The 17,590-nt window shown below is 34.0% G+C and overlaps 1 protein-coding gene across 1 annotated transcript in view; it reads right to left on the bottom strand.

Moving 5' to 3' along the window:
* LOC100371456 (transportin-1-like) overlaps positions 1-17,503 on the bottom strand; it is a 57,368-nt gene extending 39,865 nt beyond the window's left edge. Inside the window, exons 1-2 of the mRNA XM_085503060.1 lie at positions 17,214-17,503; positions 16,935-17,010 (exon numbers count right to left, since the gene is read on the bottom strand). Coding sequence (XP_085359186.1) covers positions 16,935-17,010; positions 17,214-17,312 — 175 coding nt within the window. The 5' untranslated portion in view covers positions 17,313-17,503. The remainder of the gene's footprint in view (positions 1-16,934; positions 17,011-17,213) is intronic.
* Positions 17,504-17,590: the final 87 nt, after the last annotated feature.

Below are 17,590 nucleotides of genomic sequence, written 5' to 3'. Positions count from 1 at the left end.
TATGCAGCTATGACTCATGCGAAAGAAAACTGAGGTCAAAGTTTTGTCCGTTCGTTTTCTTATGTAAATACGGTATGTAAATTTTTTAAACTGAAAGTTTCACCATGTTTACTATTTTAACTGTCGTTTAAAACTATTATTGTAATTTTTCATTGACCAGCTCCACTGAGAAAACTCCGGCACAAAATCGAGGTCATCGGAAGACAGGTCAAAAGTTGAGATCGAACGTAAAAATGGCGACGCGCCAATTTTTGAGTCGACCAGAACTTTACCTTGGAGGTCTACACTTCACGGGACGCCAATTTCTGGGTAGTAACATTGATTTCCAAAGAAACTAATTCTCGTACGAGTATTTTGTGACCGAATTTACAAGGTCCTTTGTTATTTTACATTAATTTCGGCACATAATCGGCAATGAAGTGGTTGAATGCAAATTTTCTACGGGTTTAGTTGCCGGGTTCAAAAAATACAGCAATTATTCGCAAAGCTTCAAAAGCGCGATATTATCGTTATTACGACGGCATTACCATTAATTATTTGTGAATTGTACTTTGCACGATTATTTGGTATACTATTAGGGAAATTCTGTGTTGTTTACGTGCATTTTGAAACCATATGCCGACACTATGCACTATAAATCTGAGTACCGGTAGCTCATTCAAAGTTCAACATCGACTTTACTTCTTTCGTGGCTTTGATTTTGAAGATTTCGAAAATCACATTATTATTACCTTATGGCATGAGAGAATTAAATCATCTCAATTATTTGTTTGTTTGGATTTTTTTTGCAATTATTTTTGCCTGTTTAATTTGTGTTCACTTTATTATTATTCAACAGTTGTTTATGTTGTAAATAAAATACACTTTTTAGTCACAATTGTTTGTTTTCTGTGTTTTTTCCTAGTTCTAACATACAGTCAAAACTCGTTAATACGAACTCGGTTACAACGAAATACCGGTTACAACGAACGAACACCGAAGTCCCGTTTGAAAATCCATTATCCCTATGGTAATTGACAACGCTTAGAACGAACTCGTTTGTTACGAAAACCCGCTTAGTACGAAAGGATTTTCTCTGAAAAACAATGGTCTGTAACACCTATAGCGAACATTTCATTCGCTCAAACAGCTGCGAAATCCTAAAACGAACCGCCAAATACACGGTGTTACGCTTCCGCTGTTGGCAGTGGGCTTGAGCTGTGCAGCGTAAAATAAAAACAATGTAGCCATTCACTGGGCGTGAAAATCTTTTGTGTACGTGACTTCCAGTGTCTAGTCACTTTCGACGCCCTTGCTGCTCGAGTTTTTAATTTTAAGATTCACAATAAAAAAGTGTGAAGCATGGACGCTGTAAATTTTAGATAAATTACGGCGACTACGAGTGAGATGCCAGTTTCCGTCCTGACTTCAAAATGTCAACTCGTGTCAAACGGCGTGCCTTGTCGTTGGACTGTAAAGTCCAAATGATCAAAGCGATTGAGTCGGGCATTCGTCACGGCGATGTCTGTCGAAAATTTGATGTTAAACCCAGTACACTGTCAACGATTTTAAAGAAAAAAACTGATGTTTTGAAGATGTTCGAACACAACAAAATTGAGCCGTGCCGAAAGCGGTTTTCAGCAGTCGACGACGTTGAGCAGGCATTGCTGAAATGGTTTACCAGTGCCGTTCTATGAATGTCCCAATCAGCGGTCCTATCCTCCAGGCAAAGGCCGAAGATTTAGGACAGAGAATGAAGCATACCGAATTCAACATTTGTATTTTCCATTTTAATATTATTTTAATAAACATGACAACGTTTATTTCAATACTATTTGTGTGTTTTTAATGCTTGGTCTAGTGTTTAAAATGGCGCCATAGTTTTGTTTACCCTGACTTATGGTAATTAGTTTGTTTCTGTAAAGCGCCCTCTAGTGGTGATCGGTTATTACGAACACCGGTTATAACGAATATATTCACCTGGGGCCTTGATATTCGCACTAACGAGGTTTGACTGTATAAGTAATTAATTTCTAAACTCGTTAATATACTCTTGTTAGACATTAGAAACAGATAATAAATATTGTTTGTTTTTTATATTTAGATATTCCAATATGGATGTGTCACTTAGAATCAGGGACAACTTAGAAAGTTTATTGTCAGGGCAGAAGAAGTTAGTTGATATTAGCTGCAATGTTCCACTAAGTTATGGTCTGTGTTTAAATTTACATGATGATCTGCAGAAAATGGGAATTAATATACAACAAACCATGCCAGATATAATTAGGCTTTTTGACCCAGATATTGTTTTACCAGTGAAAATTAGCAACTTAACAAAATGAGTACGGAGAAATGTAGAGAAAGCTAGCAAAGATGGAAAGGAAGTTCAAGTCTTGAGTACAGTTATAGCAACACAGTCTGCAAAATGTTTATCAGCAGTGTTTGCAGAAAAGAGTGTCACACCACAAGTTTTGATATCATGTAGTTTCACAGCCAGTCAGGATAACAGTATCAACCTAGAAATTAAGCATGTGTTAGAACTTCGTAATTTTCTTATTAGAAACAATCTTCCCTGGGCTAATGCTTTAAATTGGTTAACTAATGTAAGATCAGAGTCGGATTTCTCTGATCTTGATCGCAACATTCACAGGGCGCCACAGAAAAGTCGGGTTTCAAAAGCTGTTTGTATCTGTTTTAACAAAAACAAAACCTCATTATATCTCTATAATTTGGGAACAGACATCAAAAGAAAATATTTATTAATCGCACGAAAACAAGCCCCTGAAAGAAGAAATTTGTTCACAGCAGAAACATTAAACAAGCAGCCTGTCGGCTGAGATAGCTCCGCTGTTAGCAATGCACATTTCAATTAAAGAACAGAAGACATCATTAGAAAATGAACAATATGTATAGTATCGGACTTGCAGTTTTTAACAAGAAGTCGAAAATATCACTTTCTACCAAAAATGACAAAAATATTCACCAAAATTAGAGAATTGAAGATATCATCATGAAATGAACAAATCTGAGAAAGGTCTACATGTAGTATCTATATATGTAATATCAAAGCAAATGAACTTTTGGTTTTTAACAAGAAGTCGAAAATATCACTTTTTACCAAAAATTACAAAAATATTCACCAAAATTAGAGAATTGAAGATATCATCACAAAATGAACAAATCTGAGAGAGGTCCACATGTAGTACCTATATATATAATATCAAAGCAATCGGACTTACAGTTTTTAACAAGAAGTCGAAAATATCACTTTTTACCAAAAATGACAAAAATACTCACCAAAATTAGAGAATTGAAGATATCATCACGAAATGAACAAATCTGAGAAAGGTCCACATGTAGTACCTATATATATAATATCAAAGCAATCGGACTTACAGTTTTTAACAAGAAGTCGAAAATATCACTTTTTACCAAAAATGACAAAAAAATTCACCAAAATTAGAGAATTAAAGATATCATTAAAAAATGAACAAATCTGAGAGAGGTCCACATGTAGTACCTATATATGTAATATCAAAGCAATCGCACTTGCGGTTTTTAACAAGAAGTCGAAAATATCACTTTTTACCAAAAATGACAAAAATATTCACCAAAATTAGAGAATTGAAGATATCAACATGAAATGAACAAACCTAAGAGAGGTCTACCCAAGGTACATATACACCAAGTATCAAAGCATTCAGGCTTGTAGTTTTCAAGAAGAAGTCGAAAAAGTAAAACATTGACACGGACGACGGAGACGGACGACGACGACGGACGCCGACGGACAATCACTCATATGATAAGCTCCGCTCGACAAAGTCGACAGCGGAGCTAAAAAACAAGCAGCCTATCGGCTGAGATAGCTCCGCTGTTAGAAATGCACATTTCAATTAAAGAACTGAAGACATCATCAGAAAATGAACAATATGTATAGTATCAAAGCAATCGGACTTACAGTTTTTAACAAGAAGTCGAAAATATCACTTTCTACCAAAAATGACCAAAATATTCACCAAAATTAGAGAATTGAAGATATCATCACGAAATGAACAAATCTGAGAAAGGTCTACATGTAGTATCTATATATGTAATATCAAAGCAATTGAACTTTTGGTTTTTAACAAGAAGTCGAAAATATCACTTTTTACCAAATATGACAAAAATATTCACCAAAATTATAGAATCCAAGATATCATCACGAAATGAACAAATCTGAGAAAGGTCTACATGTAGTATCTAAATATGTAATATCAAAGCAATTGAACTATTGGTTTTTAACAAGAAGTCGAAAATATCACCTTTTACCAAAAATTACAAAAATATTCACGAAAATTAGAGAATTGAAGACATCATCACCAAATGAACAAATCTGAGAGAGGTCCACATGTAGTATCTAAATATGTAATATCAAAGCAATTGAACTATTGGTTTTTAACAAGAAGTCGAAAATATCACTTTTTACCAAAAATTACAAAAATATTCACGAAAATTAGAGAATTGAAGATATCATCACGAAATGAACAAATCTGAGAGAGGTTCACATGTAGTACCTATATGTAGTATCAAAGCAATTGGACTTGCGGTTTTTAACAAGAAGTCGAAAATATCACTTTTTACCAAAAATGATAAAAATATTCACCAAAATTAGAGAATTGAAGATATCAACATGAAATGAACAAACCTAAGAGAGGTCTACCCAAGGTACATATACACCAAGTATCAAAGCATTCAGGCTTGTAGTTTTCAAGAAGAAGTCGAAAAAGTAAAACATTGACACGGACGACGACGACGGACAATCACTCATATGATAATCTCCGCTCGACAAAGTCGACAGCGGAGCTAAAAATGGTACATAAATTGTGGAAATATAGCAGTAAGGCCAAAAAGTCAGATGGCTGTCAATCGGCCAGCTTTGACAAGATTTTGAAACAAATTGTCATGGACATGCATTCTAACATGTATAAAGTACATGTATGTGCCAAATTTGAATGAAAACTGACAGAGCACGTCCAAGATACCGCATAAAAAACAAAACAAGATGCCTGCCAGTCGACCATCTTTGATCCAATTGTGAAATAAATCGTCATGGACATGTTTCCTAACATGTATAATCTATGTACCCAGGGTTCTCCCCAGGGCTTTTTAGCACCGAGGTCCGCGGCGCTATACTTATGAATCTCGGCGCTTTACTTGGGACTTCGGCGCTATGTGTTCCGAACTCGGTGCTTGATTTCATATTTGACATGCCAATATCAGATGTGCAAAAGCTTTGTTCGCCACGCCGGTCAGCCCCGACCATCACTCAAAATTAGTGACCACCACGGAAACGCTTCCGACCAGGACTATTGTCTGATTGTTATTATAATTACGTACCGACCGACGCACATCCTGCCAGTCGTGGATTATAATTTGTAAACAATAGACCTAGTCGCACGATACGTAGCGGCTAGTCAAATTTGTGAAATTAGCACTTTTTGTTTGTAAGTAAATACTTTCTGCGATAGACAGTCTTTGAAGGCTAAAATTCTTTCAAAATCAATTCCACTTCGGTATAACATGGTCAAAGCGGAGTTCACGATCAGTTCACGCTACTCAAGAAAAAAAACAACGTGTTTATTGCGTGATTTGGTAAAATACATTTGAACTGTTATCATCGCAAATCATGTAAAAACTCTTCTTTCAAGACCTATTTTACCTTTTAAAAAATGCAACTCACCTCTTTCGAAAGCCATCATGCAGTTTTCAATTGAAATCGATGCCAACACATCGTGCTACGACATGCTTTACTTCCGCATGTAATTTTTATGATCACTACCATTCGGAAAACTTCGGATTTTACCGGCATTACCATGCGGCATTTTGATTGGTTAATGACATTCTTGACCCATCGGGTCAAAGGACACATGTTAATGTTTCACAAACATCATGGCGGGTCTGTTTTTTTTACCGAAGCGATCAAATGATCAAAAATAATCGTTCCCGATAAAAATAAGTCGAATTTTACTTACATTTCATATAAAAAAAAAAAAGAAGTAACATTAACTGGTGTATAACATGGTCAAGTAAGTTATGCACGTCGTAACTTTGATGATCGTTTTGAAGCTTTATTTGTCAGCTCATTACTGTAATTGTAAACGTTTTAGAAGTTGATGGCACGAATAATATATTACAACAATACGCCATTTAATTACGTGATCGATTTTTTGAAGGAGAATGTTTTTGGAGTGAATAAAATTATGAGATTCGTGAACATAAATCTGGCTTAACGTTTTGAATGCGTTTCATTCAACGTTTTACAATACAATTAAATTGCAACAATAATTTATTTGTGTTTGTTTTTAGTCTGCAGCATTTGTATTTCGAGAATGTTTCAAACTCTTCTAAATTGTGAAACATAATATGTTGATTCCATTAAAAACAATATTTGCACTGTGACTGAGCTCACTAATATTCATCATTGTAAATAAGTTCTGTTAATCAATGAAGGAAAGATATGTGAATGATATGCAAATTATTATGCAAATTAGCCGCGGCGCTATGCATTTTTTCTGGGTAGAACCCTGGTACCAAGTTTCAATGACAACTGACAAAGCATGTCCAAAATACAACATTTTCAAAAAACAAGATGGCTGCCAGTCGGCCATTTTGAATCGAATCGCTAAACCACTGCATGTGCATATGTCCCACATAAGGTGCTAGGCACATGTAAAGAAAGAAGGGAATCGGTCAACAGGATTCTGAAATATGACTCTGGACAGACTGACGCATGGACGGACGGACAAACAGACTCAGGAACTCGCAGACGGTCAGGACATGTATCCTAACATGTATAATCTATGTACCAAGTTTGAATGAAAACTGACAAAGCATGTTCAAAATACAACATTTTCAAAAAACAAGATGGCTGCCAGTCGGCCATTTTGAATCGAATCGCTAAACCACTGCATATGCATATGTCCCACATAAAGTACTAGGCACATGCAAAGAATGAATGGAATCAGTCCAAGGGATTCTGAGATACGACTCCGAACGAACGCACAGAGACCGAAACGGGGACTAATAACTGATGCAAGTCACAATTCGTTGTACATTATAACACATGCACAACCCAGGGCTCATGAGTGATTCGCTCTATTTATTAAACTTGCATAATAATTTGTATCTCTTCCCAGCATTATGCTACACAGTTATAACAATGAGGCATGAACTGTATTGATAGTTTATGTGAAAATCCCTAGGAATTTCAAAGTGACAAGTAAAAATACTACAAATTAAATGCCACATCCTAACATATATCATACACATGGGTTCCCCTAATCTGATAGATATATGGGCCCAGGGGCAAATAACGATGACTTTGTAACACATTTTGGCATTTTTTAATTAGGTAAAAGCAAAAACAATCGTGTAATGCAAGTAACATTATTAATGATAGTTGATAGACTATCAATATTTTTCAGATAATCAATTTATTAATGAAATTAGTCACACAAAGTGATGCTGTCTAGATCACTGATAGAAAATGAGGAAAACTTACAGATACAGTATAAATAAGCAATCCACAGGGTTTACTTAATAACTAGCGCCCCTAATTTTAAGACCCAATTTTTCAAAAATGCTTTGAACTAGTCATACTGTGAAGGACCTCAAGATATCCAGAAAATCGTCTTAATAGTCACTGTGAATTTCGAGGCCTGTAGTTTGAAAGTTCAATTTTCTACCTCAATGATTAGTTATGTTCAGCTAATCACTGGGTAGAAACAAGTTATAAGCCAGAAAATTAAAAGACTTGGAGCCTATTTTGTGTTAATTATGTACTGCTATTTTGTGAATTACATGAATTTGCAATTGAGTTTGTTGAATAAAATTTTGTCGCAACATCCCTAAAACATCAAAATGAAAATTTTTGCTCATAATGTACCACGCTTGGGGGCATAATAAGAGTTGTTTCATCATTGATTTTCACAGGAATAACAAAAACTCAAATGCTCAAAGAAAATACGCCCAGAGGACCTCAGAAAATATTAAGAATTGTTTATTATTAGAACCATGTTACTAACCTTGAAAAATTGTTTAAAAAATTCATACCACACTGGATCAGGAGGAAAAGTATGTATTGACAATAAATTGCGAAATGAATTGCGGTGAAAAAAACATTTCCATCAGAATTCAATACCTAAATTTATTGGAGTCTGGGAAAACAGTTCAAGTGATGATCCTCATAATTTTTATTTAATGTTTTTGATTGTACACAAACTGAACTTGAAGTGAAGTGATGTTTTGCCATGATGTGTTGATTAACAATTTGACTTACTTCAAATAGGTTAAGTCTGTTCTTAACCAAGCAGAAAGCTATTTGGTGCTGACAATTCTTGGCGAATTCCTGAATACTGCTGATGGGGAAGAAAATGCTGAAGTCTATTACTGATATTTGAGTGTGATCTGTTGACATTGATTTCAGCAACTGCATTATGTTTTTAAAAATAAAAATGGTGATTAAGCAATATTAAACTTCTTCATGGTTGTAACAGATCTTTGTCGAAAAATATTAAAACATAATACTCATTCACATGCTGACCGATGTACAGCATTTGAAACAATGTATGTACCAAGTTCAATGTATGTACCAAGTCAGTAAAATAGTCTATACATGACCAAGATCTTGTTTCCAGAATCAAATGGCTTGATTTTGATGATTTTTAAAGCGCTAGAATGTCCTACAAAACGATACATATACATGTAAATATACCGGTAGATGCAGATGGACTGACAGAGGTGAATCAATAATTCTCAGTTTTCTGATCTTATCTAAGCAGTAGGAGAGTGCAAATACAGTTGCAACATGTAAGTGACTTAGCTGACCTTTTCTAACTAATGTAAGTAATATATTGTACAGAAGATATCATGAGGTTATAAATTAAATATTATTTATCTATCCAGAAATATTTTTATACTAACATTGATTTGTTTGTAATCTGTAAAGTAAATTCTAATCTAAATTTAAATAAAGTCTAAATAAATCATTTGTCTCTTATAACTTATACATTACAAACCGGATACTTTATATATCAGAAAAATGCTATAACATTTAAACATACTTAGCTAGTTTTTATGCAGACATTAGAAGATGAGAAGATAAAAAGAAAAAAAAACATGACAGTAATTTGTTACCATAGCAATGACAACACATCAAAATGCAATACTTTTTTAAAATTATGTGACACTGGCAAATCCTCATAACTGTACTAGCAAATTTCCGGGAAAACTGTTTAATGTGAACCTTTTAAAGATGCTAGTCTGATGAAAACTGACAGACATACTTCATGTACAGATTACTATAATGTGATGTCAACAACAGATGCATGTACAAGTCAGGGGGGAGAAAAAGGTCTTGCTGTTTTCTTTATTTAAATCTTCCTCGTACGACTGAGAGAACCTCAGTTAGTAATTAGTTGGATGGGAACTATGGATACACAGGATACTAGTATCTCACTACAAATCATACTAGTACAATACTAGAATAAATATAAATATTAAATTTATTTTTGTACAAAATGTAAAAAACATGTCATTTTAATTTATTGACAGTCAGTCGTTTTGCGCTGAAAAGGAAATCACTAAATAAATTAAAATATCACGAGACAAATCAATACAGTGATTACTATACCAGTGTTCTCCCCAGAAAAATGTATCAGAGTGGCGGCTAATTTGCATATAATTTACATATCATTAGCATTTGTCTGAAGATAAAGAAAACAATAATGACAGGCTTGCATGGATGAAAATGTGTCTTTATTTTTTAACAAATTTATGTAGAAGATTAAATGAATCTGCTGCTGTGTGATTTCTATGTAATGTTGATTTTTCGGACTTTCATGGAAGCCCAGTGATCTGCAGCTTTTGAGAACGCCGTGATTTTCTTTGCTTCCCACTTCTATTAAATGACATGGCCTTCTTGTGCATCTCCGAGTGTGCGTGTTTATCGATAGCATATTTCGTAATAGTTATACATGGCATAGAATTCCATACCAAAGAACTATTTCTGGATGTTTTTAAGTTGAATTTTCCACATATGTGTCACAGCATTCCTAAAAGATAAGAAATAGGAGTGAATCAATACTTGTATTTAAAAAATATCGTCACGATCAACACGAAAATAAACAAATTGCCGCCATTTTGAAAAGTCGCTAAACTTAAAAATTGCCACGATAAACTTTACCCAACTATTTCAAAACACAATACTAGTATTAGTTACTTTGATAAATCGTAGCCAACAATTTTTGAACTTCCAGAAAGAAGGTCGTTTCCAAAAAAATGTTTCGACGATCGGCAAAAAATGAAGCCATACAAAAATTTACTAAACTAGGTCAAAACTCGCTTCCAAGTAAAACGCTACAAATAAATACTTTTTTTACCTTTGCCATCGGATGTTTCTCTCAGCCACGTATATTTTGTTGTCCATTGTGCATCAAATCTAGAGTTTATTTTTTTGCACTTTTCGTTGTAACATCATCTTGGACACGTTTAGTACCACTGCCGACAGGGGTACCGGTGACCGCGTTGCTGGTGGGTTTATCGCTCGCAACCAGGGGCCCAGCAGGGCGTTCTACGCGGAACCACAACGTAATATTTCTGCTGTTTGACATCGTTGCTTCTTCCAGCCAAATATGCTACTGAGAAAATACTCGCTATTACCCCAATTAAATAGGGCGAAAGTGTTTATTGTCGAAGTACGAAGCTGTATTAGTCCATTGTCTTTGCGTAATCACTGACATGTTTCCATTCACACCTGATTTGGCTCACAGTACCGGACGCTGATGACGCTGACTAACAGATTCGCACGTGTATTAATAAGCTAAAACAAAGAGTAACAGGAAATGCCACAGAGTAGCGGGCAATCTCTCAGAGTAGCGGCATAAATAATGGAGTAGCGGCCCCGCTACGCTAAAACGCTTTGGGGAGAACACTGCTATACTGTCCGCCACGTTTGCCATTTTAGCATCAATTGGAAATGTTCCACTTTCAATTGGTCACTTGAAGACACATGTCAATGATAGCAGAAAAAAATTATTTTGGCATGAAAAAAAGAAATGCTCAGAGCACAAGTGAAGACAGCTCTGGTATTAAAATGTAATTATGTGGAGCAGTCAGCTAGATTGTACAAATAATCATAGTGATTGACAAGTACAACTGAAATGCTGGGGAACAGGTTTCACTGACAGTATGAATGTGATCACAACAAAATACCATCTTGTTTCCATCCAAATCAATTAGTTTTCAATTCAGCCACTTTTTTCTATTTAGCAAAATCTCTCAACAGCTAAATTATAGAATAAAACAAAAAAAAAAGTGAACAGAAACACAGTAATAATGCGCCTATCGCCAGAAGTAATAATTTGAATGATTTTAATTCCAGTATACAATTATTACAAATGATGGTTAGCAATATATATATCAGTTTTAAGATGGAGAAACTTGTGCAGTTGTCAATAGAGATAAATATATCAAAAACTGTTGATAAATGCAAATCAACATCTGCCATCTAACAGCTTGCTATGCATCATTGACTGCAATTTTAATAGGTATTTCTGTAGAAAAGAAATAATTCACACACAATGAGAATATGTCTTGCCATGCAGACAGCCTTGCACTGCATCTCAAGGTCAACACTCAAGTGACAAATTTGCATCTATTTCCTTCTATCAAAGAAAAACAGAAAAATTCCTCCTTATTCATTATTCTTATGATATTCAACAGAATTTTATTAAATAAGGTTAACAAATATGCAATGCCAAGACACGACTCACTCCCCAGTCATTGATATAATAAGCCATCTCTTCCATTATGCTAATAGCAAATAACAGTTTCTCAGTATGACACTAATACATTTGCAAAATGCAGTCCCCATTAAATGCAAAATTTATATCCCTCCACAAAAGCTTTACTTTCAGACTACTGTAGATTTGTTTTTTTACCACTTAATTTGTTGCGGCAATGTAGACTCCTTTCACATGCATCAATCCATAGTCTACAATCAAACTGTGAAAAGCAGTTGTATTTCCCCAAGGGAAATCTAGCAAAGTATGTTATGACCTTTAATTTATACTACAGGTAGTATGAGCAATTCTCTATTTTGAAAAATTTACCAATTAATTTACAGATAACCTGGGTTTCATCTCATGTTTTAATTCTATTTTCTTTGATATGGAAATGACAAAATAAATTGTAATTCATAAATGCACCTAAATGCATAAAAATTTTTTAAAAAAAACGAGCTGAGATACTAATTTTAGAAAATGGTTATTGGACATTGGCAACTGTTCAATGATGATAAATTATGAAATCCCTGCAAATCGTTGAACTGTGAAAAATGATATCAGTGAAAATGTGTTATTTTTATAACATTATTCTTATGTTATTATTCCATAGTTATCCATAGAAGTTGGCATTTACAAAAAAAAAATCATACTTTCAGTAATTGTACTATAATATGTGAAATTGTTGTATTTAATCTCATGTGCCAATATGCAACCAATTTTCCAATATGGTTGCCCCATGACGAAAGTTGTAATTTAAAATTAGTGCTCTATATTTTAATTGTGTTAATACATAGTAAATAATAATATCTAGTTGTAAAAATACCCAAAGACAGAATTAAAACTATTTTGTTATTGTTCTATTGTTGATAAACTTTTTTATGTATTGACTAAATATTTTGATAACTTGTCAACGAACAGGTTGTAAATTTAATGTGAACTAAAATGATTGGCATGTTTAATAGAGGTACACATCCCTGATGGAGTCTTGGTACATCACTTAATGACAAAAAGGTTTTGTTTCTGAAAGCATTTGCACCTGGCAATCTATTCACAAACATATTTTCAATATGCAGGGTGCAGTGGGGCAACATGACCCCCAGACTCAACTCAACTCAATGCCACAGTATTTGCAATACTGACACAATAGTAGAACAATGTCATAATTCTAAGGCCATAGTAAAATAAATCAATCTAGGAAAGTGATGAAAGAAATGGTATACTTGAAAGCTAATCAATACGTTTCAGTTTCAATATGTATTTGATTGGGTACCTAGACAATGACATGCATTTATTCAGGAAAAATACCATGTTCACATAAACGCTAAAATTGTCAAGTTTCTAACATACGATAGTCATGGTAGATTTTCTGTTAATTAAACTTGACAAGTAAATATAAAAGCATTGTTCTAAGTGCCCATTACAGTATCAACTCGTAGCCTTTTTCCCCTTAACTTTGTGAAAACAATTATTTAAAAGAAAATATAATCTTATTTTTTATCGCGAATTACCAATAGCATTTGATAAAATGTGTCAAAGCACATAGACATGATATTTGACCAGTGGTGGCAAGAATTACCAACAAACAAGTGTCATGAGTTTATAACTTGTACACAAGGTATTATTGTTGACGAGTGTGAAGACGGCGTTTGGTTCGATACGCATTTGATTCAAGTACAAATTGAGATATCTATAATTTACACAAAAGTTTATATATAGCATATTTTGTGTAGGAAAAATAGGGATCAACCTATTTCTTTTGGGGAAAATCATGGTTATATATAGTCATACAGTCTTGCTCACATTGGAAGTCACATGGGCTCAAACAAGTATAAAATAGCCTTAGAAACAGATGAGAAATGCATAAATATGTTTAAAAGAAAATGAATCTTATGTAAAAAATTATATAGTCTGAAATTATCATATGAATTTAAATCAAAGAAAGCTTAGAAAGAACTCCCGTGTGCTGAGAGTTTTGGAGACACATTAAAAATTAATTCAAAATTACTTATACTTGAGATATTGATGGAATAGCTGAAAACTAATTATGCAAATAAGGTAACTAATATGAACAGATTTAAGTGTAAAACTAATAAGGTCTGCACAATGTACCAAGTTTCATTGAAATGTGATTAGAACCAAAAAAATATTAATTATTATACTAATTAGAGAATTAATATGAACAGGTTTTAACCCAAAATTAATCAGACTGTCTATTGTCCTAGAGCATTTATGTACCAAGTTTTATTCAAATGTGATGATCAATACTTGAGATATCAGTATTAATTATGTTAATTAGGTGATTAAGAAGCATAAATATTTACCAAAAACTAATATGGTGCATAGTCTTAGGTTCATTGAAATGTGATGGGTACTCTTTAAAAGTTTCATTGAAATCCAATGAGTAGTTTTTAGACATCATAGAACAGCAAAAAATTAACTAGTTATGCAAATTAGGTAATTAATAGGCACAATTATTTATCCCAAAATTAATCAGGTCTCTGCATAGTCCTAGAATATCTATGTCGCAAGTCTCATTGAAATGTGATGATTAGTACTTGAGATATCAGGTGAAAAGCTGAAAATTAACTAATTATGTTAATAAGGTGATTAATATGCACAATTATTTACCCAAAAACTAATTAGGTCTCTGCACAGTCCTCAAGTAACTATGTATCAAGTTTCATTGAAATGTGATCATTACTACTCGAAATATCAAAAGCTGAAAATTAATTAATTATGCAAATTAGGTAATTAATATGTACTGATATTACCCTAAAAACTATCAGGTATGTGCAGTGTCCCAAGTTTTATTGAAATGTTACGATTAGTACTTGAGATATCAGTGGAAAAGCCGAAAATTGATTAATCATGTAAATTAGGTAATTAATAATATTAACAGATTTTTACCCAAAACTAATCAAATCTGCGCATTAGTTCAGAGCATCCATGTGCCAAGTTTCATTGAAATCCAATGAGTGGTTCTTCAAAAATCAGTGGAACAGTCATAGAACAGCTTAAAATCAGTTAATTATCATGCAAATTAGGTAATTAATATTCATAGATTTTTACCCAAAACTAATCAAATCTGTGCACTAGTTCAGAGCATCCATGTGCCAAATTTCATCAAAATCCAATGAGTGGTTCTTTAGATATCAGTGGAACAGTCTTGGAACAACTAAAAATCAGCTAATTATCATGCAAATTAGGTAATTAATATTCATAGATTTTTACCAAAACCTAATCAACTCTGCGCATTATTCCAGAGCATCTATGTACCAAGTTTCACCAAAATTTGATTAGTGGTTCTTGAGATAACGGTGGAACAAAAAAAGTGACATACATACATACATACATACAGACATACAGACAGGGTAACTGCAAAGACTCCCTTTTGTGCTTCGCACACGGGAGTCAAAAACAAAAATCTTTGAAACAAGGACGTTGATGTTTTTATTTATAATCATTGTCCTTCGACCTAACGTGCATTTGCAGACGCACCAAGGAACTGTCATGCGCACTATGAAAGTATTTATAACTCTATTTCCACAGAAAATACTAAATTGATCTCTATTTTTCCCCACACAAAAATGTTGTTAAATTAGCTGAAATTGCTATATATTAACATTTGAGTGAATTATATATAGGTATTTCAATGGATGTTTCAATACACTCACTCGTTGTTAGTAGTTTTCGTCACAACAAAAAAAGTTGAGCTTTAAAACAGTTTTTTCTGAAAATGTTGTGCTACTATCAGTTACTCAAACCTGAATGCCAAAACAAATCAAAACTAAAATCGAAAACAGAAGTGTCTCACAGCGTTGTTTTATCTCAATAGACATTTGAGAAAATCAATTCTAATGAAAACCATACTTTCGCACTAACACATGATGAGGTTTTAAATCAATTTTGAATTTGAAAACTGTTAGTCCAATTAATACAACAGTGGATTTGACATAAGATGCATAATAAATCTGAAAAGATCTGAGCGTGTTCCAACCAGGGATCAGCTTTATGCATAGAGGGCAGTACGACAGAGCATCCCAAAATCAAGTCAAAACCTCTAGTTTGAATCTACTTTCTTTAAAGGCCCAATTCACTTGCCCCGGGCAAGTGTGAATTGGAGGTGTGGCTATTTTAATGCATGGTGTTCATCACTTGCGTAGCCTATGACGCATCCTGTTTCAGCGGTCCAACGTCACGTGACTTTGATTGACAGTAGTAATTATTCAAGATTAGTCGCGCATCCCTTTCCCCGGTTCATGTTTTTTACTTTTATCCGCCAAAATCTCAGCTCGTACACAATTTATTGTCATAAATATTACACACAGTCACTGCTGTGATATTCATAGTCACATGCATCCACTTTGGCACGACATAATCGACCTGTAAGTTCGAGAAAACACGTTTTTACCGGAGCTTGGCTAGAGCTGTTTACTACAGCGTGACAAGCAAGGAAATAATCCCTATTGTTTAGGAGCGTATTTATAGTATACCTGGGCCTTTAAATATTTACATACATTTAAACCAATATTAGTGAACTACTGTGAAAGGAATAAATATTACATGTGAATTCAAAGCAATTTAAAAACTTCATTGACCCAAAAAATGATTTCAACAATGCTTTTGATCAAAACAAGTAAAAGCAAACATTTACTGTTAAAGCCTTTGCTTTAATAATTTATTTGGTCATCACTTTTAGATTTTTGGGAGAGCAGGTATGTTAATTACTTTTATGACATTATGTAATTGTTTATCATGTTACTTGCTAATCATAACCACATCTAAATTTCAGCTGATTAATGTCAACAATACACAATGACACGTATTTTATACAAAAGTGGTGAAAAAGGCTGTTGCAGTTTAATTTTGAAAATTGAAATTAATTTTCAAAAAAAAGTGAAATCCACGAATAAAACTGTATGTAGTAGGAATATGAGATGATATTGCTTCCGTTCCGACTCAATTAAGTGCGATATGCTACCAACAGAGGCGGAATTGAGTTGTGAATGTTGTTGATACTAGATTAGCTTGCCGGCCGGCATCAGCGGCTCGACAATGACGACACAGCAATCAGCTGAGAGACATTGACAATACACTCTTATTATATACAATCACAATGGCGACATAATTTACCTTCAGACTTCAGTTTCGTCAGAACAAAGATCAGGTAGCTGTTGAAGTCTGGATACTGGTTGAGAGCTTCCAATTTCTGATTAGCAACATAGTTAAGAGTAAACAACAAGTGGAAATGTAAAAATTTACAACATTTTCAGTTTAAATTTAAACATACGCAAGCACGTGCAATTGAAATGAATCAAGTTGTGCAAGGTACAACATACTCGATTTCAAAATTGACTTCCGGGAAACCCTGTTAAGACAATTTAGTATTTTAAAAATTAGAATAAAGGATACTTGTTGTACAGCCCTCTGCGTCTCCGTATCAGGACTTTGCGATTCCTTAAGAAGCTGTAAAATTTGCTCCAATCCCGCTGGATCGGGTTGCCACGCCATCTTGGTCTCACCTCGCAAACGATTTTTATCGGGAATTTCCGAACAAATTCCGAGAAGTGACGAAGAATGAATACCTGTCGTAACCAGCAAAATCGACTAGACACAAATGCGGATCAATTTAGAAAATCTATATACGCCAAGAATCAAAGAATGCAGTTGATAGACTGTCAAATAACAACCGACAACTGTGAACTCTTCTTCTTTTATAGTTTTTTCATCAACTTCCGGTTAAAGACCACGATTTAAAGTTGCCTCAGAAAGGAGTGTTTTGATTGGAT

The sequence above is a fragment of the Saccoglossus kowalevskii genome, chromosome 9 (genome assembly GCF_978046115.1).
Source record: "Saccoglossus kowalevskii chromosome 9, keSacKowa6.1, whole genome shotgun sequence".
NCBI lineage: Eukaryota > Metazoa > Hemichordata > Enteropneusta > Harrimaniidae > Saccoglossus > Saccoglossus kowalevskii.
This window is presented reverse-complemented; position numbering and strand designations above follow the sequence as displayed.